Source organism: Rhincodon typus, chromosome 26 (genome assembly GCF_021869965.1).
Source record: "Rhincodon typus isolate 14 chromosome 26, sRhiTyp1.1, whole genome shotgun sequence".
NCBI classification, from domain to species: Eukaryota; Metazoa; Chordata; class Chondrichthyes; order Orectolobiformes; family Rhincodontidae; genus Rhincodon; species Rhincodon typus.
In genome coordinates, this window is record NC_063357.1 from 4,994,833 (window position 1) to 5,019,105 (window position 24,273).

The 24,273-nt window shown below is 38.9% G+C and overlaps 1 protein-coding gene across 2 annotated transcripts in view; it reads right to left on the bottom strand.

Moving 5' to 3' along the window:
* brip1 (BRCA1 interacting helicase 1) overlaps positions 1–24,273 on the bottom strand; it is a 222,607-nt gene that overhangs the window by 190,258 nt on the left and 8,076 nt on the right. For both annotated transcript variants that reach the window (XM_048612789.1, XM_048612788.1), the window contains exons 5-6: positions 18,647–18,777; positions 17,336–17,479 (exon numbers count right to left, since the gene is read on the bottom strand). In XM_048612789.1, the coding sequence (XP_048468746.1) occupies positions 17,336–17,479; positions 18,647–18,777 (275 nt within the window). The remainder of the gene's footprint in view (positions 1–17,335; positions 17,480–18,646; positions 18,778–24,273) is intronic.

The window sequence follows — 24,273 nt, forward strand, 5'->3', positions numbered from 1 at the left end:
ACTTGCAGTGGGAGGAGGACCCAGTTATCATGGTCCATGTAGGCACCAAAGACATAAGCAGAACTAATAAAATGTGCTGCATAACCAGTCTGAGGAGATAGGCACCTAATTAATTATTATTAATACAACAAACTTTGTTTTAACCGGCACCTTATGAACCAGCACTCTCAATAAACTGGCAAAAATTATATACCTGAAATACTGAGTTTTCCTGTATTATTTTGTCAGATTATTATAGTTCTTACTTTCCTAAATGTAAATATACTTGCTGTTCAATCAAATGGCACAAAATACCAACAGCTGATTCAGTTTTGAGTCAATTTCTCCTCAAATATCGCAATCTACCTCAATGTCCAAGTAGTTAATTGAGGATGTGTGTGAGAAGGATCTTGCTGATAAGTTTCATTTAAAGCAAAGTTGCATTATTTACTGCATAAATAACTTAAGTAAAGTGTAACAGTGTTGTGTATGCCCCCTGCATTTTGTTTCCATTAATTAGTGTGTGTTTTTACATTGATTATAAGGACCTCTTGATTATCTAAAACATTTGATCAAGCAGCACACTCCTGCTCCCACAGGTGCCAGTTAATAAAAAGTTGGCTGTAATAATGGATTATTACCTGAGCCAATTGGCATACAGTAAACAAAGTTAGAGAGTTAAATGCATGGTTGAAAGATTGGTGTTGGAGAAATGGTTGCCATTCACGGGATACTGGCACCAATATTGGGGAAAGTGGAATCTGTGCTGTAGGACAGTCTAAACCTTACTAGGACTGCTGTTCTTGCGAACTGCACAACTAGGGTTTAAACCTAATAGTTGGGGCAAGGGGCCAAATTTGGGAAGTTGTGGTATGTCAAAATGTGGAGTAAATGCAACCGAGGCAAGAATTAGTGTGGGAAATGACAAACAATGACAGAAAGGGGCAGAGAGTAAAATCTAAGAGCAGGTCAGACTAGACGTGACAAAAATAATAAAAAGGGCAAAATGTAAAGCACTGTATTTGAATGTACATAACCTTCAAAACAAATCAGATGAACTAACAGTACAAATTAAGATAGATAAGGGCAATCTCATGGCAATAACTGACATGTGGCTGCAGGGTAACCCAGATTGCGACCTGATATTGAAGGTTTTATGGCATTTAGGAAGGACAGGAAGCTAGAAAAGGGTTGAGGAGTGGCTCTGTTAATTAAAGATGATATTAGCACAATGGAGAAGAATAATCTAAATTCAGGAAACCAGGATATAGAAGCAGTCTGAGTCGAGATAAGGAAGGATAAACGTAAGAGGTCACTTGCGGGAGTTGTGGTATGAGAAGATATAAAGGAAGAAACGCTGAGAGTTTGGGAAAAGGGTACAGCAGTTGCCATGGAGATTTTAACCTATAGACTGGAAAAAAATCAAATGGGAAGAAGTAGTCTAGATAAGGAATTCATTTCATGTTTTCAGGACAATTCTTATACCAACACTTTAGGGCAGCAACCAAAGAGCAAACTACACTCAACCTGATTTTGACTAATGAAATAGGATTAATTACTGACCTCACAGTCAAAGTGCCCCTAGGTAGTGACAACCATAATGCTGGAATTTTACATACAGTTTAAGGGGATAAGTATGGGTGCAAAACTACTATTCTGAATTTAAATAAAGACAATAATAGAGGCATAAAAATAGAGTTAGCAAAAATGAACTGGCAATTTAGTTTAAGGGATAGTCAATAGAGGTGCAGTGGTAAATATTTAGGGAATTTTCCAAAAAGTGCACAAGAGATGCATTCCAACTAATAAGATGGATCCACGGTTCGTGATTAACTAAAAAAAGTCAAAGATAGTGTGAAACACTAAGAAAAGACGTACAATTATGTAAGGATAGGTGGCAGGTCAGAAGATTAGTCAGAATATTGAAAAACAAGCAAACAATTACTCAAAGGTTAATGAGGAGGGAAAAGGTACAGTACAAGAGAAAATTAGCCAAAAATACAAATACAGATATGAAAAGTTTCTTCAGATATTTTAAAAAAAAGTTAACAAAGTAAGTGCCAGTCGTATAGAAAATGAGCCTGGGGAATTTGTAATGGAAGATGAAGAGGCGACAGAATTGAACAGGTGTTTTGTTTTGGTCTTCACCAGACAGGATAAAAGTAGCATCCCAGAAATAGCCGTAAATCAGGAACTGAACATGAGGGAGGAACTCACGAAAATTACAAACACAGGGGATGTACTACTGAATAAATTGTCAGAACTGTTGAGTTGACAAGTCCTTAGTCCAAATAGATTTCATCCTAGAGTCCTGAAAGTAGCTAGTGAAATAAGTAATGTATTGGTTTTAAGTTTCCAAAACTCATTACATTCAGGGAAAATTCCTTTAGATTAGAAAATAGCTAATTTAACTTACTTATTCAAAAATAAAGGTATCAGAAAGCCAGAAACTACAGGCCAACTCACTTAACAACTATCATAAGAAAAATACTAGAAGCTATTATTAGAGACATCACAACAGAGCGGTTGAATCTGGCCAAGGTGATCATGCAGAGCCAACATGGTCTTGTCAAAAGGGGAATCATGTTTGACTAATTTATTTTGAGTTATTTGAAGTAACTTGTACTGTAAGGAACCAGTGGGGTATATTGTATTTAGATTTCCAGAAGGGATTTGATAATAAAGGCTCATGGTATTGGCAGTAACATTTTGGTATGAGTAGAAGATTGGCTAACAGGAAGCAGAAAGTAGGATTAAATGAGACTTTTCCAGGCTGGCAGGATATTGCAGGGTAGGTGCTAGGACTCAACTCTTTACAATTTATACCAGTGATTTGAATGTGGGGATCAAAAGTATCTAAATTTGCTGTTGACAGAAAGATAACTAGAAAAGGGAGTTGTGAAGAGCACATAAGAAACCTACAAAGGGTTACAGGTTAGATAAGTGAGCAAGCAAAGATCTGGTGAATGGACTACAATGTAGAAAAGTGTGAAACTGTCATTTTAGCAGAATGGAATTCAATTTGGATAAGTATGAGGTGATTGGGCACTTGATGGCTGATTTGCACTGCAGTATGATGCCAACAGTGTGGATTCAATTCCCGTGCTGGCTGAGATCACCATGAAGTGTGGTTGTATCGGCAATGTGATTAGCAAACTTGAGATTGGACATGATCCTCTAACTTTCTGTTCTATATTATTTGTTTTATTTTCCTTTTCATGCGTTTTTCCCATCCCAGTTCTCTTTTTTTTTTGAAAGCTTTCGGTAAAGTGTGCAACTGCGCTGCATTAAGAGGATGTGCTAGCATCACAACAGGAAACAATAATAAAAAAAATTGCAGGAAAAACTCAGCAGGTCCGGCAGCATCTGTGGACAGAAATCAGAGTTAATGTTTCAGGTCCAGTGACCCTTCTCCAGAACTGGTAACAATGGAAGTTTGTTTAACAGAGCACAGCAATAGCGATAGGGGATTCAATTGCTAGGGGAATAGATAGGCATTTCTGCGGCTGCAAACAAGAGTCTAGGATGATATGTTAATTCCCTGGCGAAAGGGTCCAGGATATCTCAGAGCAGCTACAGGACATTCTGGTGGGGGAGGGTGAACAGCCAGCTCTCATGATACATATAGGTACCAACAATATTTGTAATAAACAGGATGAGGTCCTACAAGCTGAATTTAGGGAGTTAGGAACTAAATTAAAAAGTAGAATCTCAAAAGGTAGTAATCTCAGGATTGCCACTAGTGCCAAATGCTAGTCAGAGTAGGAATGGCAGGATGGCTAAGATGAATATGTGGCTTGAAGGATAGTGCAAGAGGGAGGGATTCAAATTTCTGGGACATTGGAACCGGTGCTGGGGGAGGTGGGAACAGTACAGACTGTACGGTCAGCACCTGGGGAGGACTGGAACCAATGTCCCAGGGGACTATTTGCTAGTGCTGTTGGGGAGGGTTGAAACTGATATGGCAGGGGGATGGGAACCAATGTAGGAAGGCAGAGGGAAGTAAAGTAGGAACAGAAACAAAGGACAGTAAGGGGGAAAAGTCAAAGTGGAAGGCAGAGAAACTAAAGACAAAAATTGAAAAGGGCCACATGAATCTAAAAGGGCAATAAATGTCAAAAAAAAAATGAGCCTGAAGGGTGTGTCTTAACGCAAGGAGGATTTGTAAAAAGGTGGATGAATTAACTGCACAAACAGATATTAACGGATATGACATAATTAGGATCACAGAGACCTGGCTCCAGGGTGACCAAGGATGGGAACTCAACATCCAGGGTTATTCAATTTTCGGGAAAGATAGATTGAAAGGAAAGGGAGGTGGGGTAGCATTGCTGGTTAAGGAGGAGAGTAGTAAAGAGTACAATAGTAGGGGAGGACATTAGCTTGGACAATGTGGAATCAGTATTGGTGGAGCTGCGAAACACCAAAGGAAAAAAGACTTAGTGGAAGTTGCGTACCAAACAGTGGTTGTGATGTTGGGGATTGCATCAAACAGAAAATTAGAGATGTATGCAATAAAGGTACAGCAGTTATTATGGGTGATTTCAATCTACATTTGATTGGACTAACCAAACTGATAGCAATGTGATGGGGGAAGATTGCCTGGAATGTTTGAGGGATAATTTCCTCGACCAACATGTCGAGGAACCAACTACAGAGCAAGTCATCCTAGAATGGGTATTGTGTAATGAGGGAGGATTAATTAGCAACATTGTGGTGCGAGATCCTTTGGGGAAGAATGACCATAATATGGTAGAATTCTTCATTAAGATGGAAAGTGACACAATTAAATCTGAAACTAGGGTCCTGAACTTAAAGAAAGCTAATTTTGATGGTATAGGCATGTATTGGCTAGAATAAGCTAGCCAAGGATACTTAAGGGTTTGACGCTGGATAGGCAATGGCAGAGATTTAAACAACAAATGGATGAACTCCAACAACTGTATTTCCCAATCTGGCACAAGAGTAAAACAGGGAAGGCAGCTCAACCATGGCTGACAAGGGAAATCAGGGACAGCATTAAAGCCAAACAGGAAGCATATAAATTGGCCAGAAAAAGCAGCAAACCTGAGGATTGGGAGAAATTTAAAATTCAGCAGAGGAAGATAAAGGGTTTAATTTGGAAAGGGAAAATAGAATATGAAAGTAGCAAATAGAATATAAAAGTAAGCTTGCAGAAAACTTTAATTGCAAAAGCTTCTATAGATATGTGAAGAAAAAAAGACTGGTGGAGACAAATGTCAGTCCCTTGCAGTTAGAATCAGGTGAATTCATAATGGACAACAAAGAGAGGACAGACCAGTTGAACAAATACTTTGGATCTATCTTTACTAAGGAGGACACAAATAACCTTCAGGAAGTGATAGAGGACAGAGGATCAAGCATGAAGGAGGAACTGAAGGAAATCCTTATCAGTCAAGAAATGGTATTGGGGAAATTGATGCAATTAAAACCTGATAAGTCCCCAGTGCCTGAAGCTTTGCATCCCATTGTACTTAAGGAAGTGGCCCTAGAAATAGCAGGCGCATTGGCGACCATTTTCCTGCATTCTGTGGACTCTGGATGAGTTGCAATGGACTAGAGGATAGCTAATGTAACCCCACTTTTTAAAAGAATGGAGGCAGAGAGAAAATGGTGAATTATAGGCTAGTTAGCCTTACATTAATGGTGGGAAAAATGCTGGAGTCAATTATTAAGGATGTAATAACTGATCATTTGGAAAGTGTTGACAGAATTGGTCCGAGTCAACATGGATTCACTAAAGGGAAATCATGCTTGACAAATCTTCTGGAATTTTTTGAGAATGTGACCAGTAGAGTGGACAAGGGTACATCTGTAGATGTTGTGTATCTTGACTTTCAAAAGGCTTTTGACAAGGCTCCATACAAGGGATTAGTAAAGAAAATTAAAGCTTATGGAATTGGAGGTAATGTATTGACATGGATAGAGAATTGGTTAGCAGACAGGAAGCAGGGAGTTGGAATAAACAGATCATTTTCAGAGTGGCAGGCAGTGACGAGTGGGGTGCTGTACGGTTCAGTGCTGGGACCCCAGCTGCTCACAGTATATATTAACGATTTGGACTAAGGAATTGAATGCAATATCTCAAAATTTTCAGATGACAGAGTGGCAGTCTGGCTGTGAGGAGGATGCTAAGATGCTGCAGGGTGACTTGGCCAGACTGGCTGAGTGGGCAAATACTTGGCAAATGCATATTACAATATGGATAAATATGACGTTATCTACTCTGGTCACAAAAACAGGAAGGCAGATTATCATCTGAATGGTGGCAGTTTAGGAAAACGCGAGGTGCAATGAGACCTGGGTGGAACAGTCACTGAAGAATGGCGTGCAGGTGCAGCAGGCAGTGAGAAAATCTAACGGCATGCTGGCTTTCATAGTGAGAGGATGAGAGTGTCGGAATGAGGATATCCTGCAGCAGATAAACAGGGCTTTGGTGAGGCCATACCTTGAGTAGTGTGTGCAGTTTTGGTCTCCTAGTCCGAGGAAGGACATTCTTGCTATAAAAGGAGTCTAGCAAAGGTTCACCAGACTGATTTCCAGATGGCAGGACTGACATATGAGGAAAGACTGGATCGACTAGGTTTGTATTCGATGAAATTTAGAAGAATGAGGGAGTAAATCTCATAGAAACTTATAAAATCCTGATGGGACTGGACAGACGAATGCGGGAAGAATGTTCCTGATATTGGGGAAGTCCAGAACTAGGGGTCACGGTCTAAGAATAAGGGGTAGGCCATTCAATACTGAAATGAGGAAGAATTTTAGGCCATTCAAGACTGAAATGAGGAAGAATTTCTTCACTCAGAATTGTGAACTTGTGGAATTCTCTCTCATAGGAAGCTGTTGGGACCAGATCATTAGATGTATTCACCAGGGAGCTGGACGTGGCCCTAGCGACATTAGAGATCAAGGGGTATGGGGAGAGGGCAGAAATGAGATACTGAGAATGCATGATCAGCCATGATCGTATTGAACGGTGGTGCAGGCTCGAAGGACCAAATGGCCTACTCTTTTACCTATTTTCTATGTTTCTAACACTGCTGTGTTTCCCAAGTCAAGCACACCTTTTCTTTCCTACAGCACACTGAAATCGTTTATTGAGGATTATTGCTCAATTTTATAGATCAGTGGTCATTCATGAGAACTATTCTCATAGATAGAACTGTTGTACAGCTAAATACATTCAGTACTTTTCTCCAACAGTACAATACTTTGCAATATAGTGTGCATATATCTGTGAATATGTTTCTTAAAAATTTGATTTTAACCAAACAAATCAGATCAGAATTGGTACATAGTTTAGGAATTGGGATCTTCCTACTCAAATGGCAACACATGATTTAAACAAGTGACCAAGGAAGATTAATTATGAGCTTTGCAAAACTTTAGTATGAATGCAAAGTGCAATTACAGTTTAATGTACTTTTGGCAAACTGCTCTGCAGAACATAAGTTGCACCATTATTCAACCAAAAAGCACTGAAGGTTTATGAGAGAAAGTATCAAAAGTATTTTCATAGCAACCTCAAGGTTTTTCTAAAACAACTTCTTTTATACAGCTTTTCCAAACTTAAGATCACAGCAATTTATAATGACAGCAGAATTTGGAATTTATTTTGCTAGCCTGGAATTAACTTTGATGTCAAATATGTAATTTGTTTAACCTCAAGGATTCTTGTTCCTCTTGACAAGGTGATTCTTTCTGGAGTCTGCCTATGGAAATATGGGGTGGCTGGCAAGCACTACGTAACCCTCACATGAAAACAGTTCTAGTGTGTGTATTTCAAGACACTTAATACTTCAATCAATAAATTTTGTTTTTACAAATCTCCAACAAGAAATATTGTCAACGTTCCCTCATTTGCATTGACTTGTGCCCCTAATATTTATTGTATATGATTATTTTGCCTATTCTTATTTCAAATGGGGTTTAGGGAGAGAAAGAAGTTTCAGATCTTTAACATTATGGTGCCAACGATATGTGAATAAGGTAGTGTAAATAAGAAACAGCTGCTCCTTGATTAACAGCATATATATTGTACCTGTTTAATGCAAACATAACAGCAACCCTCTCAAATTCCACACAGCAGAAAATAGCGACACTAACATTTCTGAAGAGATTTTCAGGTCTACATGACAATTATTACATGCTTAATTCCCTGTTTAAGTTTATTGCTATGAGTGCACTTGTAATCTGATTCAAGACATCTTCCACTATCCATCACAAGTCAGCCAATTGACTTAAGATTTTTCCTACCTACGTGAAATGTGCCTTGCGTTCAGCAGGTACTGTTTCCAATATAATGAATGAGATCAGGCAATGGGCTCGTTTCTGCAGCCTTTCTTAAACATGGTAATATTTCAATTTCTGATTGGTGACCCCTCGTTATTGACTATCCAATCTAAAATGTTACTACTTAAAAAGGTGGGAAAAGAGATTCAAAGAAAACATTTAGGCAGCCTGGAATGTTTACACAGATACCATTGAATTGTTTAAAAGAAATCCCACGAAATCATTGGAAGTCAAGTAAAATACCTTACAGTGTGAGGATAGTAAATAGGTTGGCTTGGTTATGAAATGCTGAAGAAAAAGCTTGCTCTACCAGCAACAAGCTAATTACTTCTTTATGTGCTGTAAACAGTTCAGAATCTGAAAACAAAGAAGCCGGCATGTTCTGAGGGGCAGTCCTCCACTTCACAGGCAATGCAAATAAACCTTCTGAGGTGATACTCTAAACAAGTCCTCGCTGTGTGAGATATGATAGCCTATAAATCACTTATAGTTCTGCTCCTGTGGAACAACATCACCCCCTACTGCCTGTTAAATTGAACTGCACATTGCGCTTTTTCAACATTCATAGTTAGATAGATTGAAACAATAGTAGCTATTATTTTCAAAATGTAGTGTTCAACTTTATTTCCAACTGTAACATTTATTTAATTACACTTCTTGAAAAAGTTATCTACATACTAGTTTTGTACCTACATTTCACAGAAAATACTTCAGTATTCCAGAATTATTAAAATGTTAACATGTGTGTTTGACTGTTTGGGATCTCCAGAACAACAGAAATTCAGGGTATAACTGATCTGTTATACAGTCCAGAAGTGCCCAAACTAACACAAGATCTTGAAACTAAACACAGATCCAACGGAATTAGATCAGCATGCCATTTCAAAAATGTCCATTTTTGGCCAGTTCTGGTTTTCAGACATCAACTTTAGGTATTGTACCTACAGAGTTGCATCAACCATTATTTGATAGTTCCAAATTAACCCTTATTATTAAAAAGCAATGCTTGATAAAAGTGGCAAAGTTACTCTTGCAATACGTTTAAAGCAAAATAATTTCCTTCCAGTATCTTCACAGCATTCACCAACTTCAATTGGACAAAATATTTTTGTGATTGCTTAAAGTTGAGGTGCACAATAATCATCAGCAGTATGTGGAGAAAGGTCTCCCTCCAGTTATCACAACTTAGCACAAGATTCTTGTTCCTGTTGAATTTTAAAGACTTTATCCCAACAAAAGCAAAAACTAATGTGATATAGTCAAAATGTGATCTGCTAACGTTTTGGTGGCTGACCTTATACAGATTCACAACAAAAGACGTCTTGTATTGAAATCCTCCCCACAACTTAGGTGCCATTCTTGATTTAATGGTAGCACTCGCTCTGCTTACTCAATGGCTGTGGGTCCACTTAAACAGTCCAAGATATTATACACTGTTACAGTTTTGGATTCCTCCAATGTTACAATTTCATGGCTAAATGTTGATTTATGCAAACTACCGTTATACCCAGAGTATCCAATGAACAATACCTTTATTTGAGTTCCTGATATTTAGATTTCCCAAAAAGACCCATTATTTTAAAACTATGTTCCCTAGTTCTGGAACCATCACAAGAGGATTGAGGGATATATGACATTCAAGAAGAACAGATAGTTAGGTAAAGGTGGAGGGGCAGCACTGTTAATCAAGCATAGCATTTATACAATAATCAGAGATCACCTTGGTTCAGGAGATCAGGATGTAGAATCTGTTTGGATAGTGAAGAAGAATGGAAGAGAAAGAAGTCTGCAGGGGAGTGGTCTACAGGATCCTTCACACAGGTGGTTCACATGTGGAATGAACTGCCAAAGGAAGTGGTACATGCAGATACACTTACAATATTTTAGAAGACATTTGGATAGGTACATGAATAAGCAAGGTTTAGAGGGATATGGGCCAAACACAGGCAAGTGAGACTAGATTAGTTTGGGAAACTTGGTCGGCATGGACAAGTTGGGCTGAAGGTTCTATGTCCATGCTGTATGAATCTATGATTTTATGAAATTGATGGGCTTAAAAGGATGACAAATCCTCAGAGCCTAATAACATACATCCAGCCTCTTAAAAAAAGAGGCCCTACAAATAGTAGATGCATTGGTGGTCAACCTTCAAAATTCTACAAACTCTGGAATAGTTCTAATGGACTGGAGGGTACCTAAAGCCACATAAGAACATAAGAACTAGGAGCAGGAGTAGGCCGTCTGGCCCTTCGAGCCTGCTCCGCCATTCAATAAGATCATGGCTGATCCTTTCGTGGACTCAGATCTACTTACCCGCGTTCTCACCGTATCCCTTAATTCCTTTATTGTTCAAAAAAAAACTACCTTTTTTTTAAAAACATTTACTGAAGTAGTGTCAACTACTTCACTGGGCAAGGAATTCCATACATTAACAACCCTCTGGGTGAAGAAGTTCCTTCTCAGTTCAGTCCTAAATCTGCTCCCTCTAATCTTGAGGCTATGCCCTCTTGTCCTAGCTTCACCTGCCAGTGGAAACATCCTCTCTACTTCTATCTTATCTATTCCCTTCATAATTTTATATGTTTCTATAAGATCCCCCCTCAATCTTCTGAATTCCAATGAATATAATCCCAATCTACTCAGTCTCTCCTCATAAGCCAACCCCCTCAACTCCGGAATCAACCTAGTGAACCTCCTTCGCACCCCCTCCAGTGCCAGTACATCCTTTCTCAAGTAAGGAGACCAAAACTGCACACAGTACTCCAGGTGTGGCCTCACCAGCACCAGCTGCAACATAACCTCTCCGCTTTTTATTTCAATCCCTTTAGCAATGAAGGGCAAAATTCCATTTGCCTTCCTAATTACTTGTTGTACCTGCAGACCTACCTTCTGTGATTCATGCACAAGGACACAAGGACACCCAGGTCCCTCTGCATAGCAGCTGCAACACACCATTTTAAAAAAAGGAAGTAGACAATAAACAGGGATTTATACACTGGTAAGCCTGACATCTGTAGTGGGGAAAATGCTAGAGTCCATTATAAAAGATTTAACAGCACAGCACTTGGCTTACAATAGGCGATGGCCTAGTGGTATTATCGCTGGACTATTAATCCAGAGACCCAGATAATGTTCTGGGGACCTAGGTTCAAATCCCACCACGGCAGATGGTAGAATTTGAAATCAATAAAATATCTGGAATTAAGAATCTAACGATGACCACGTATCCATTGTCGATTGTCGGAAAAACCCATATATTTCACTAATGTCCTTTAGGGAAGGATACTGCCATCCTTACCTGGTCTGGCCTACATGTGACTCCAGACCCACAGCAATGTGGTTGAATCTCAACTGCCCTCTGGGCAGTTAGGGATGGGCATTTATGCCCATGACCTCATGACCTCATCCCGTGAATGAATTAAAAAAGAAGAAATCATGCCAGTTTTTTTTTGAGTAAGTAACTAGTAGAGTTGATAAAGGGCAGCCAGCAAATGTTGTTTATTTTGACGTTCAGAAAGTTTTCAATAAAGGTCCTACATGAAAGATTAGAATGTAAAATTCAAGAGCATGGGATTGAAGGGGTAATTTATTGACATGGATAGGAAACTGGCTGGCAGACAGGAAACAAAGAGAAGGAATAAACAGACCTAAAATTCTAACAGAACTAACCAGGCTAAACACAAATATGATGTCCCCGAGACTGGCAGTCCAGAACCAGAGGTTACAGCTTCAGGACATGGGTTAGGCCATTTAGGACTGAGATGAGGGGAAATTTCTTCACCCAGAGAGTGGTGAGCCTGTGAAATTCTCTGCCCCAGGAAGTGGCTGAAACCAAAACATTGAACGTCTTCAAAAACGAGTTAGATATAGTTCTTAGAGTCAACGGGATCAAAGAATATTGGAAGAAAGTGAGAACAGTTGGATGATATGTCACAACCATACTGAATGGCCCACTTTGCTCCTATTTTCTAAGATTCTATACCTGCTCATGATAGCTTCGCCATCTTCTGGCTCTTCAGAGTCATTACAACACTCATGTTGGGTTGTTGTTAACACTTGTGGCTAACAGTCCGTCTCCTTCCTTCTCTTTTCCTCTTCTTCACTGAAGAACTCCACATCAAGACTTCTGTTGCTATACAGTGCTCTGAAATTGGTCCTCCTTGGTTTAAGCCTTCTTCCATGCGAGTCCGCACAGATGACCCCTATATTCCTTAAAATCAACCATGAGAAAAAACAACTAGACTACGATCGATCGCTCCTTCAGTCTCAAAGTGCAGCCTCCCCCTACTCCGCAGCATTTTCCTCTCATGCTGCTTTTATCCTGTACCGCTACCGCTTTGAGACATCCTGTTGTGATGCCTCCCTGCCTGTGTAACCCTTGAAACTATTAAATCACACAGCTACATTAATTTTCAGTGAATTGCCTGACTAATTGCCTAAACTATTCCTTAACTGTATTTAAAAAAGGACAGACTTCTGACTTCTTGCCGGTCATAATTTTATAATTTGTCATAACGATATCAGGGACTTGACCCGATAGCAACATGTTCATTTGAAGATCACAACTGGAGGGAAATTAGGTTATTTCCTAAATGTAAAATTCTGCCTCAAGTTCTATCTCGTTTACTTCTTTCCATTCTGTCAATCGTGTAATATGATGGAGTTGTTGACCAATCAAAGCAAATACATTCAATTCATCCACAACAGGGGCAGAAGAGCTAAAATAAAACAAAGAACTGTGAATGCTGGATATCTGAAACAAAACAGAAATTGCTGGAGAAAACCAGGGGGCCTGGCAGCATCTGTGGAGAGAAAGCAGAGTTAATGTTTCGGGTCCAGCAGATCCCGCTTTCTCTGCTAACTCTGCTTTCTCACCACAGTTGCTGCTAGATCTGCTGAGTTTCTCCAGCAATTTCTATTTTTGAGTCAGAAGAACTCTTGTGGTGCAATGGTAGTGTCCCTACCTCTGAACCAGAGGACCCAAGTTCACGTCCCACCTACTTCAGAGGTGATAACCTCTCTAAACAGGTTGATCAGAAAATATCTACAACAGAGTCAGAAACACCACGAGGGAAACAAGCTTTTGGAAACTATAAGTCCAAAGTCTTCCCTTGCATATTATACTGACCGGTATTCAGGTTGCAGTTTTTTTTAATGTATTGTATCACAAAATGATAGATTAGCTAAACTTTTTTAAAACTGTGTTTGAATGAATTATTTTTCATATTGTATGGAATGTGAGCACCACTGACAAAAGCTGGCATTTGGTGACAATCCCTAGCTACCCTTCAGCTAATTACTTTCTGTGCTTTTCAGGATACAGCTAAGAGTCCAACTACATTGTTTTAAGTCCGGAGTCACATGTAGGCCAGACTGGGTAAGGGAGGCAGGTTTTCTTCCCGAAAGATATTAGTAAACAGATGGATTTTTACAACAATTAACAATGGTTACATGGTTGCTATTAGGCTAGTTTATCAATGCCGCATTTTTATTGAACTCACAGTATTTGAACCCGTGTTCCAAGAATGTTAGCTTGGGCTCTGAATTATTAGTCAAGTGATATTATCACTAAGCCACTGTTTCTCACCATAGCTGCTCTACCATTGTCCAAGGAATCCTGCTCCATAGATTGATCTGTTTATTGTAATAATGTTCTTGAAGGATAGCTTTGAAATCAGCCCCTTCCAGCTCAGGCCAGGTTCTGAACAGTAGAACCAAAGAAAAAGGTGTAAAGGCTGGTCATGGTTTATAATTCACCCCCTTATCATTTAATAAGTTTTAAAGTTCATTCATTTTTCCTGAGCCCAACTCAAAAGGGTATATCACCACTATCCAGAATTCACTCTGATTTCTCTTTAGGTAGTCCAGCATCTTATCAAGGTACAAGATTTCATAGGGGGTGGAGAGGTCTTTCCATTAGTTTAGTGCTAAGCAGCACTTTAATTTTGGCGAGATGGTGATGTATTCATAATCCAGAAGCCCAGGTTAATGCTCCAGGAACATGGGTTCAAATCCCACCACGATATCTGATGAAACCGAAATTCAATTAAGTGAAAGAAACGAAATACCGGTCGGGTATCCTTTATCCAAAAGACCACAAGCCAAAAAGACCTAAAACCCAAAGGTCTTTTCGAAAGCGTACCCAAACAGATCTGCAGTCATGTTGAGCTTGGGCACTTTAGTAAAAAAAACTTTGCTTAGCCTGAGCAGACCTGAAAGTGTAGCCTTTTCCAAAGACACTTAAACTCAATGTGTCTATAGGTCTGTTCAGGTCCACATGGGAAAAAAGTGCATCCAATAACCGAAAATGTTGTTTATCCAAAAAAACAGTTCGTCCCAAGATTTTCAGATAAAGAATTCCTGTCCTGGATAAAATCAGTCTCAGTAATGTTGCCAAGACGCTGATCATTGATTATTGTAAAACCCCATCAGCTTTAGGGAAGGAAATCTGCCTTCTTTAACTGATCGGGGCTACATGAGACCCCAGACCCACAGCTATGTGGTTGACTCTTTACTGCTTTCTGAAATGACTGAGCCCACTGCTCCATTCAAGGGCACTTCGGGATAGACAATAAATGTCAGCAACACCCACATCCCATGAAAGAATAAAAAAGTAATCTTTTTCACTGATCACATGATTCTGAACTCCACAGTTCTAGCAAAGACCCAAATACAACTCCTGTGCAGTGGCTTAAGATATCATAAAACACTTCTGGCTTCCATCAGCATGCAGCTTTGGTTTCAAATGACAACTAAGCTGCTTACTTCCAGAATTTCAACTGCAGCTTGGTTTATAGCATTTTATTGAATCTTATGACAGATTTCTTCCTTTAGCTTCCAGTTAAAGGAATCTTCCAGTCATTTGCCCCCTTTACAACTTTGTCTTCGACTGAATACCAGCTCCCACTTGCAGGCGGCATCAATTACACTGTCTCAGGTGTAGCACCTTTATCGGTCAACTTCTAAGGAGATAGGAACTAACAAGACTCAAAGCTGACACGGTCTCTTAGCTGTTTTACAAAATGAACCAGTCTTGCATGCTAGCTGTGCCACATCTGAATTCAGAGAGATAACTCAAAACAAAGCAAGCAAGAAAGCACACCAATGCATCTACTTCCTCAGAAGGCTAGGGGAATTTGTTACACCGACAATGACTCTTACCAATTTTTATAGATATATCATAGAAAGCATCCTATTCAGAAGCATCACAGCTTGGTATGGCAACTGCTCTGCCCAAGACCACAAGAAATTACAGAGAGTTGTGAACTCAGCTCGGTCCATCACACATATCAGCCTTCCTTCCACTGACTCCGTCTACGTTTCCTGCTGTTTCAAGAAAGCAGCTAACCTAATCAAAGATCCTTCCCACCCCAGTTATACTCTCTTCCACCCTCTTCCCTCGGGCAGAAGATACAAAAGTTTGAAAACACGTACCAACAGATTCAAGAACAGCATCTTCCCTGCTGTTATCAGACTTTTGAATGGACCTCTCATACATCAAGGTTGATCTTTCTCTGCATCTTCTCTGTAGCTGTAACTCTATATTCTGCATTCTGTTCTATTACTCTATTGTACTTATGTAAGGTATGATTTGTCTGGATAGCAGACAAAACAATACTTTTCACTGTATCTTGGTACATGCGACAATAATAAATCAAATCAAAAATAAAAATCAAATCTCACTGAGCTCCACTATCTCCAAAACAATGTGACATATGCAGCTTGTCCCAGATAGAAATGCAAATAAAGTAATAATTAATTCCAAAGCTTTTCTTAATTCTGGAAACCACATAAATAACTTATCCTTTACTAAAATAACTGTTGAAGTCATGTCTCCAGTTATTTAATTCAGCAAGTCCATACGTTGTTTTACAATTTTACCTTTCCAACCACAAATTTCTTAAATTAATATACACAAATCTTTTAAGTTGAATAAACTCAAGCTTGTTTCAAACATATTTACTTCAGAATTATAACCAATTGAACTGTATGTTCCCCTCTTTTCTGTAGTTAATTCCTAAAACTTTGAAAACATGAGAATTACAAACTAGATATTTCTAACAATATTCTCCAGTCCCTTTAGAAAACCAAAAAAGAATCACCTCTCAGCCTTCTCTTATTCAATGAATTAGACTCAACGTACAGTTATTCTTCACAATAAAATCCCTCAATCATTTTGGCTGTCCTCTTCTGTATCCTTTCAATAAGTGAAATAGATTTCTTGGACTATGACAAGCAGAATTGCACATAGTATGTGCATTGTGGTTGTGCAAATGATTTACAAAGCGGCAACATTACCTCACCACCTTGATTCAATATTCTTCCCAACGTATGATTTGCTTTATTCATTCCCACTGACTTCTTTATAGGACTAAAAAAAAAGACTTAAAACTGGAATATTTACACTTGAATTTCTTTAAAAACTTATCAAACATTCTTAGGCTCAATATACAATAACATCTGACAAAAAGTTAACAGCACACTGCCCAAGCCTCAAACAAAGGCCTTTACAATTAGGAGTACAATCCACATAAATAAAAACATCTCTACCTAATATTAATCTGTATCTGAGTTAATTTTGCGTGCATCTGCATGAACTAAAAAAATTACAAATTGGAGTTCCACATTTCATTTTGACGTTTGGTGCACACAGGATTGAAATGAAAATTGTTCTTTCTACTTCAAGGTACATAAAATGAATATAAAAATTAGTAATGTCAAAATTATATAGAAGACAAAAGACAAACTACTTGAAAATACAGATAAAAGAATCATATTAACAGATAAAGCATTCCCAGGGCTGTTATTTTGATAAAATACCTACCCTAAAATCAGTAAAATACCTACAAATTTTCTAACAGATTATTTGATCTGCAGGTCTAAAGTTCAGTCTTTCAGTATAAGTCATAATGTTTTTGCATTATAATTAAAACTTGAATTGATATATTAATTGTTTACTCATTAGCAAGATGACACAAACCATACATCATTTCAGAAAGAAGGAAAATTGGCATCAAATAAATTCAACCAGGAGACTTACTGTTGATTCTTGGGCAGGTGGAACATGATGGGCTTCAGTATTGACATTCACTTTGCATGACCTTGATCTAGTATTGTCTTCATCCGAAGTAGTTTTATCATCAATAAAATGTACTCCCTTCTCAATACACCTCCGCTTTCGTGCCTAAAAAAGTGCATCACAGAAAAATAAAACAACTTCATAGATGAATAGTTCTATTACTGTCCTAAATGAGCATGGGAGACACAGTACCAGAATGACAGGAAAATCAGGAGTTGAGATTGTAGACTTGCTCGCTGAGTCAGTGTGTTTGGTTGCAGACGTTTCGTCACCCTGCTAGGTAACATCGTCAGTGCGCCTCCGGTGAAGCGTTGGTGCTCACTGGTCTCAATACACACAAACAAAGAAGGACATGAATTTGACTGGGACAACACATCCATAATAGCACCAGCCAAACAGAGACACGTTAGGGAATTCCTGGAGACCTGGCATTCCAATCGGAACTCCATCAACAAACGCTTGAACTGGACCCAATATACAAACCACTCAAAAACAGAACCAGAAGTAATGCCAACCACTCTAGCAAACCGAGGCATATAAATAGCAAGCGGGACAGAACACCATCGCTTTACCGGAGGCGCACTGACGATGGTACCTAGCAGGGTGGCGAAACGTTTGCCACCAAATGTGCCGCTCAGCGAGCAAGTCTACAACTTCATCCACAACCCGAGCTACAAATCTTGTCAGAAATTTTAAAGTCAAAAGTTGAATAAAATTCATAACAACTATTCGCAGTTTCATCTTCTAGTTGAAAATCCTAATTCTTACGATCTCATAATCAATAACATTATTTCAACGTTCATCTTTTGGTTCTTTCCTAACTTTCCCTTGCATAATTGGAAATAATTCCGCACAATAAAGATGCACCACAACGTTGGGTTAAATGATTTCTAAATTCCTTGCGTGTTGTATTTACCAATAATTTATGTTTAACTTTAAAGTTTCTTTTATTTATTTCAACCCATTAGCTGGCTTTTCCATCAGATTTAATCTAATCACACTAATAGAATTAAACACATGACCGAGTTTCTAGCTCCAACAGTTAATTATATTCTACAAAAAATCTAGCACCACTGTAACTGGTTGACAAAACTAAGTTATTTTCTAATTCACATCGCTCCAAGATTTCTGTTAAATTAATGTACGCGATTGATTCAAACGTAAAATTTTAGAATGGAACCTGAATGTTAAACTGATTAGCAAAATCCAATGAATGTCATTGCTTCTTTCACTTAAAACTTCAGGCCTGTAAGTTACACTTTGAAAAAATACCTGTGGGTCATTTAAAGGCATACGGATCCGTTTCCTCTGTGTTTGAAAATCATCATCGGCTTCGCTTAAAGGTGTTTTCATCATGGCACGCAGTTTGGAGGCTAACGTATCCTTAGGGCTACATGCAACATCTGTGAAATAAAACAAATCCACTGTATGTTATAATTCTAGGATTTGTTACAATTCTTATCACTCCACTAAATATGTACGATGTGGAGAAGGTGGTGGTCAGCTGCTTCCTTGAACAGCTGTGACTCGGGTATAGGGGCAACTACAGTTCTGTCAGAAAGGTAATTCCAGGATATTGATCTAGTGACAGTGAGGAAATGATAGAGTTACCAGTCAGGATAGTGCATAGTTCAGATGGATACTTGCAGGTGACAATCCTGCGTTTCTGCTGCCTTTAACATTCCAGTTGGTAGCAGTGATTCATTTGGAAGGTGCAGTCAGGGGAGCTTTGGTGAGTAACTACACTGCATCTTGTAGATGGTACACACTACCACCACTGTGCAATTATGGTGAGGGGAATGAATGTTGACATTGGCGAATGGAGTGACGATCAAACAAGCTGCTGTGTCCTAGATGGTGTCAAGCTTTTGGAGTTTTCTTGGAACTTAATAAAATAACTATATAAATAAATATGTAATAACTGTCAATCTGTGCTAATTGTACTAACCACCCAGCCACCATGCTGCCGAACACAGACAACACATACACCGAAACCATGTTTAATTCATGGATTCTATAAACAAAAGCCCAGCTAGTTCTGTTATTAATTGTTCTGAAGGGTCACTGGACCCAAAACATTGACTTTTCATTCTCTGCACGGATGTTGTCAGACATGCTGAGTTTCTCCAGCCATTTCTGTTTTTGACCCAAAGGATGACAGCAGTTCAGGAAAGCAGCTTGCCATCTCCTTTTCAAGGGCAATTAGGGATGGGTAATAAATGCTGTCCTAGCCACTGATGCTCACATTCCATGAACAAATAAAACAAAACTCTGCCACAACATAGTTACTTCTGTGGCTCTGTTATTTATTTAATTCCTGACTCTGATATGACTTGTTATTCTATTTCTCTGATATTATTTATTTAATTTTGCAGCTTTCTTTCTTGGAGTTCTGGTCCTCCAAAATTATTTATTTACTTTCAGCTTCCTAACATTCTACCATTGCCATTAACCTATGTAATTAATTCAAGGACACCAAGCATACCAATAATTCCAAAACTATTTATTTAGTTAAGCTGCTTCTGTTCTAAAATATGTCTTTCGCTCTAGCTTGGCAACACACTCTGATAGCGGCAAAATTTTCTGTTTCCATCTAATTTTTAATACCTGGACCATTCATAAATGCTTAAAAAAAGGAAATAAATGCTAATTAAAGACAGCCATAATGATCACCTGACCAGATTAAGCCAAGTTCACGAGACCAGCAAAAAAAAAGACCAAGTGTAATCTAAAAACGATGTATTATCAAAATGACTAAAAGCTACCCGTTTAACTTATACCTTTCTGGAAGTTATTGGGTAGAAGACTAGCTTGAAAATGATCTATCTTGAAGAAAACAACGTCCAGATATGGGAATACACAAATGAACAATGTTTCAGGCAATGGCTTTTAAGTAAAGCAGAGAAGAACAATGTATTCATAAGAACTGAATGGAAGGCTTTTCCATCTTCCCCTTACTTCTTCTCATCGTGGTAGCGATAAAATATGGATTATCAATTTATAATTTCCGTGATCTAATTTTAATACCTGAGATGTAAATGTACTGGAACACTTTCTAAAAGGAAGAAACCTGGACCGAAAAATGACAAAGTTCAGGAAACCAATGTGGAATTAACAACAAGGCAGATGAACTAAGGACACAGATAGACACATGGCAGCACAAACCTGCTAAAGTAGGGGCAAAATTGGCAGCTCATTACCCTGCCTGAAAACTTTATATCCAGGGCTGGAGCAGGTGACAAAAATGGAGGGGCTGTAGCAGTATTGATTAAAGAATCAAGTACAGTTGTGAGAAGGGATGATATAGTAAACAAATGAGGTTTTATGGGTTGAGCTTAAGAATAAAACAGGATAGTCACACTAATAAGAGTATACTACAGACCCCCAAATAGTGACAGGGAGACAGAAGAACATATATGTAGGCAAATTTCTGCCACTAAGAATAAGAGGACAATAATAGTAGGAGATATTAATTATTCCAATATCAACTGGGTTTCAAACAATATAAGGGGCATTGAGGATGAAAAGTTCATGTACCATGTAGGTGACAAGCCCAATGAGGCGAGACGCAATTCTAGATTTAATTTCGGGGAATGAAGATGGGTAAGTGGGTGAGTTGACAGTGGGCGAGGTGACAGTGGGCATACATATCGGGGATAGTGACCACAATTCGGTTAGATTTAGTATTATTATGGAGAAGGACAGAGATAAATCAAGAGCAAAAGTTTTAACTGAGGGAAGGCAAATTTTACAAAACTGAGGTGATTTGTCTGAGGTGGACTGGACAGGACTGTTAAAGGATAAATCAGTGGTAAACCAGAAGGAGGCACTAAAAGTGAGATCCATATGGCACAAAGCAGGCATGTTCTCTCCAAACACAAGAATGGTACTGCCAAATCTAGACCCCCAGAGTTGTGTTGAAAAATACAGAGGAAGATTAAACAGAAGACAGCTTATGATAGTCACAAAAATCTCAACACTGCAGATAGCCTAGAGCAATATAGAAAGTACAGAATGTCGTTGAGGCTCTTCTGGAGTACTGTGTGCAGTTCTCGTCGCCCTGCCTTAGGAAGGATATTATTAAACTGGAGAGGATTCAGAAAAGATTTATCAAGATTGCCTGGAATGGAGTGTTGGAGTTATAAAAATAGACTGGATAGGCTAGGATTTTTCTCATGGAGCGTAGGAGGCTGAGGGATGACCTTATCGAGGTTTATAAAATCATGAGGGGCATGGATATGGTGTACAGCAAAGGTCTTTTCCCTAAGGTGGGGTAGTTCAAAACTAGGGGTCATATTTTTAAGGTGAAAGGAGAAAGATTTAAAAAGGATATGAGGGGCTTGAGTTTTTAAACACACACAGAGTGATTAGTGTATGGAATGAACTGCCAGAGGAAGTGGTGGATGCAGGAACAGTTAAAACGTTTAAAAGATATTTGGATATCTTGATTACATGAATAGGAAAGGTTTGGACGGATATGGGCCAAATGCAGGCAGGGGGGACTAGTTTAGTTGGGAACATGGTCAGTGTGGATTAATCGGACCAAAGAGTTTGTTTACATGCTATGTGACTCTACGATTCTGTAAAGTTTGCTCCTAATGATGAAGTACATCAACTATTCAGCTACGCATACTGTTTCAACTGTAACAACTCAGTGATTCTAAGAACTTTTAAAACTTGATTTTCCTTTTTGTACTTGAGGTTCTTCCCATGCTTAAACTAATACTCGAGTGTGTTTGATATTGTATTTTCACTTTTCTCAGAGTTACTAACCAATAAAATTCCTTTCTTTCATTCAAGAAAACCTGTCTTTGGCTCCTTAATATTGAACCAGAAACCTTTATTTTAATTGAAGTTTTACACAGCTGCTTGCTCAAATGAATGTAAAATCTTTGCTGCAGCCAACTAAAGGGGTTAAAAAGGGAGCCAATTCACCTCTCCTCACCTGGTTGTTAAAAAAAAAAACTCAGGATAATAAATAAGAAATTGGAGCAGGAGTAGGCTATTCAGACCCTCAAGTCTACCCCAACATTCTGTATGATCATGGCTGATCAGCCCCAGTGCTACCCACAGTGCTCAATTCCCCAAAATTTCAAAATCTGCTTTAAATACTTTCAGTTTCACCACCACAACCCTCAGGGACAGAAAATTCTAAACATTTAGAACTCCGAGGGAAGAAATTTCTTCACATATTAAATGAGTGTCCCTTATTCTGTAACTATATCCCCCTCACTTGAGACACATCCATTAGTGGAAATATCTTCTCAACATGCATCCTAACAAGCCCCCTCAGAATCTTGATAAGATCACATTTCATTCTTCTAGTCTAATAAATAATGGCTTAGTCTGTTTAACTCTTCATTAAGTCAAGCTCGTCATCCCACGAAGCAGCCTACTGAATCTCTTTTGAACTGGCTCCAGTGCCAGTTTACAGTACCTCATGTGCGGCCTCACTAATACTTCGTACATTGTAATCAGACTTCCCTATTTTTAACCTTCAACTCCTTAGCAATAAAGGCCAAAATCCATTTGCCACCTTAATTTCTTACTCTAACTGCACCCTAATGTGCAATGTTTTTGTGTTTCACACATAAGAACTCTCAGATTCGACTTTGCTGCACCTTTTTGGTACCTCTCTCCAATAAAATAATGGACTGCTTTTTAATTATCCCTACATAGCTACACTGCTTCCTACATTTACACTACATCCTACATTAAAATTCATCTGATAAGCTTTTGCCCACTCACTCAACATATGTTATCTTGCAGATCAATGTCCTCCCAACTATTTGTGAATCATCAACAAATTTGAATACATAACATTCTGCGTCCCCCTACCGCACTTCTCCAAGTCAGTAACAGAGATTCTAAATAACTGAGGCCCAGGAGTGATTCTTCTGACTCCACTTGCTACAGTTTTCCAACCTGGAAAAGACACATTAATCCTGATTCTGTCTTCTGTATGTTAACTTATCCTAACACTGTGAGCTCCTTTCCTGAGCACTGACCTTTTATGTGGCACCTTATCAAATGCCTTCTGGAAATTCAAATACACTAGTACAAGAGCGGGGATGTGTTGTTGAAATTGTACAGGGTCTTGGTGCAGTTTTGGTCTCCTTTTCTGAGGAAGGGTGCTTTAGCCCTCATGGGAGTACAGTGAAGGTTTACCAGGCTGATTCTGGGAGTGGCGGGTCTGACATATGAGGAGAGATTGACTAGGTTGGGATTGTTTTCGCTGGAGTGCAGGCGAATGATGGGGGGGGATCTCATAGAGACTTATAAAATTCTAACAGGACTGGACAGGATAGATGCAGGGTGGATGTTCCCAATGGTAGGTGTGTCCAGAACCACAGTATGAGCATTCAGGATAGACGATTTAGGATGGAGATGAGGAGACATTTCTTCACCCAAAGAGTGGTGAGCCTGTAGAATTCATTACCACAGGAAGTAGTTGATGCCAAAAACATTGAATGTATTCAAGAGGCAACTAGATATAGCACTTGGGGCGAACGGGATCAAAGTTTATGGCAAGAAAGCAGGATTAGGCTATTGAGTTGGACAATCAGCCATGATCGTGAAGAATGGCGGAGCAGGCTCGAAGGGCCAAATGGCCTCCTCCTGCTCCTTTCTTCTATGTTTCTATGTAGATCTCCTGGTTTCCCCTTTATCAATTCTGCCTGGTAAATCCTCAAAGAACTTTTTCAAATTTGTCAAATGTGATCTCCCATTTACAAACCCGCATCGATCCTTGACTGTGTTAAGTTTTTCGAAATGTTCCATTATTATCTTGCTTAATAATTGCCTCTAGCATTTCACTCCTTTTAAAATACCCTCCCATTTATTGTAAACAACCTTGTGGGGGATCTGATGGTATTATAAGAAACATATGATTACAACGT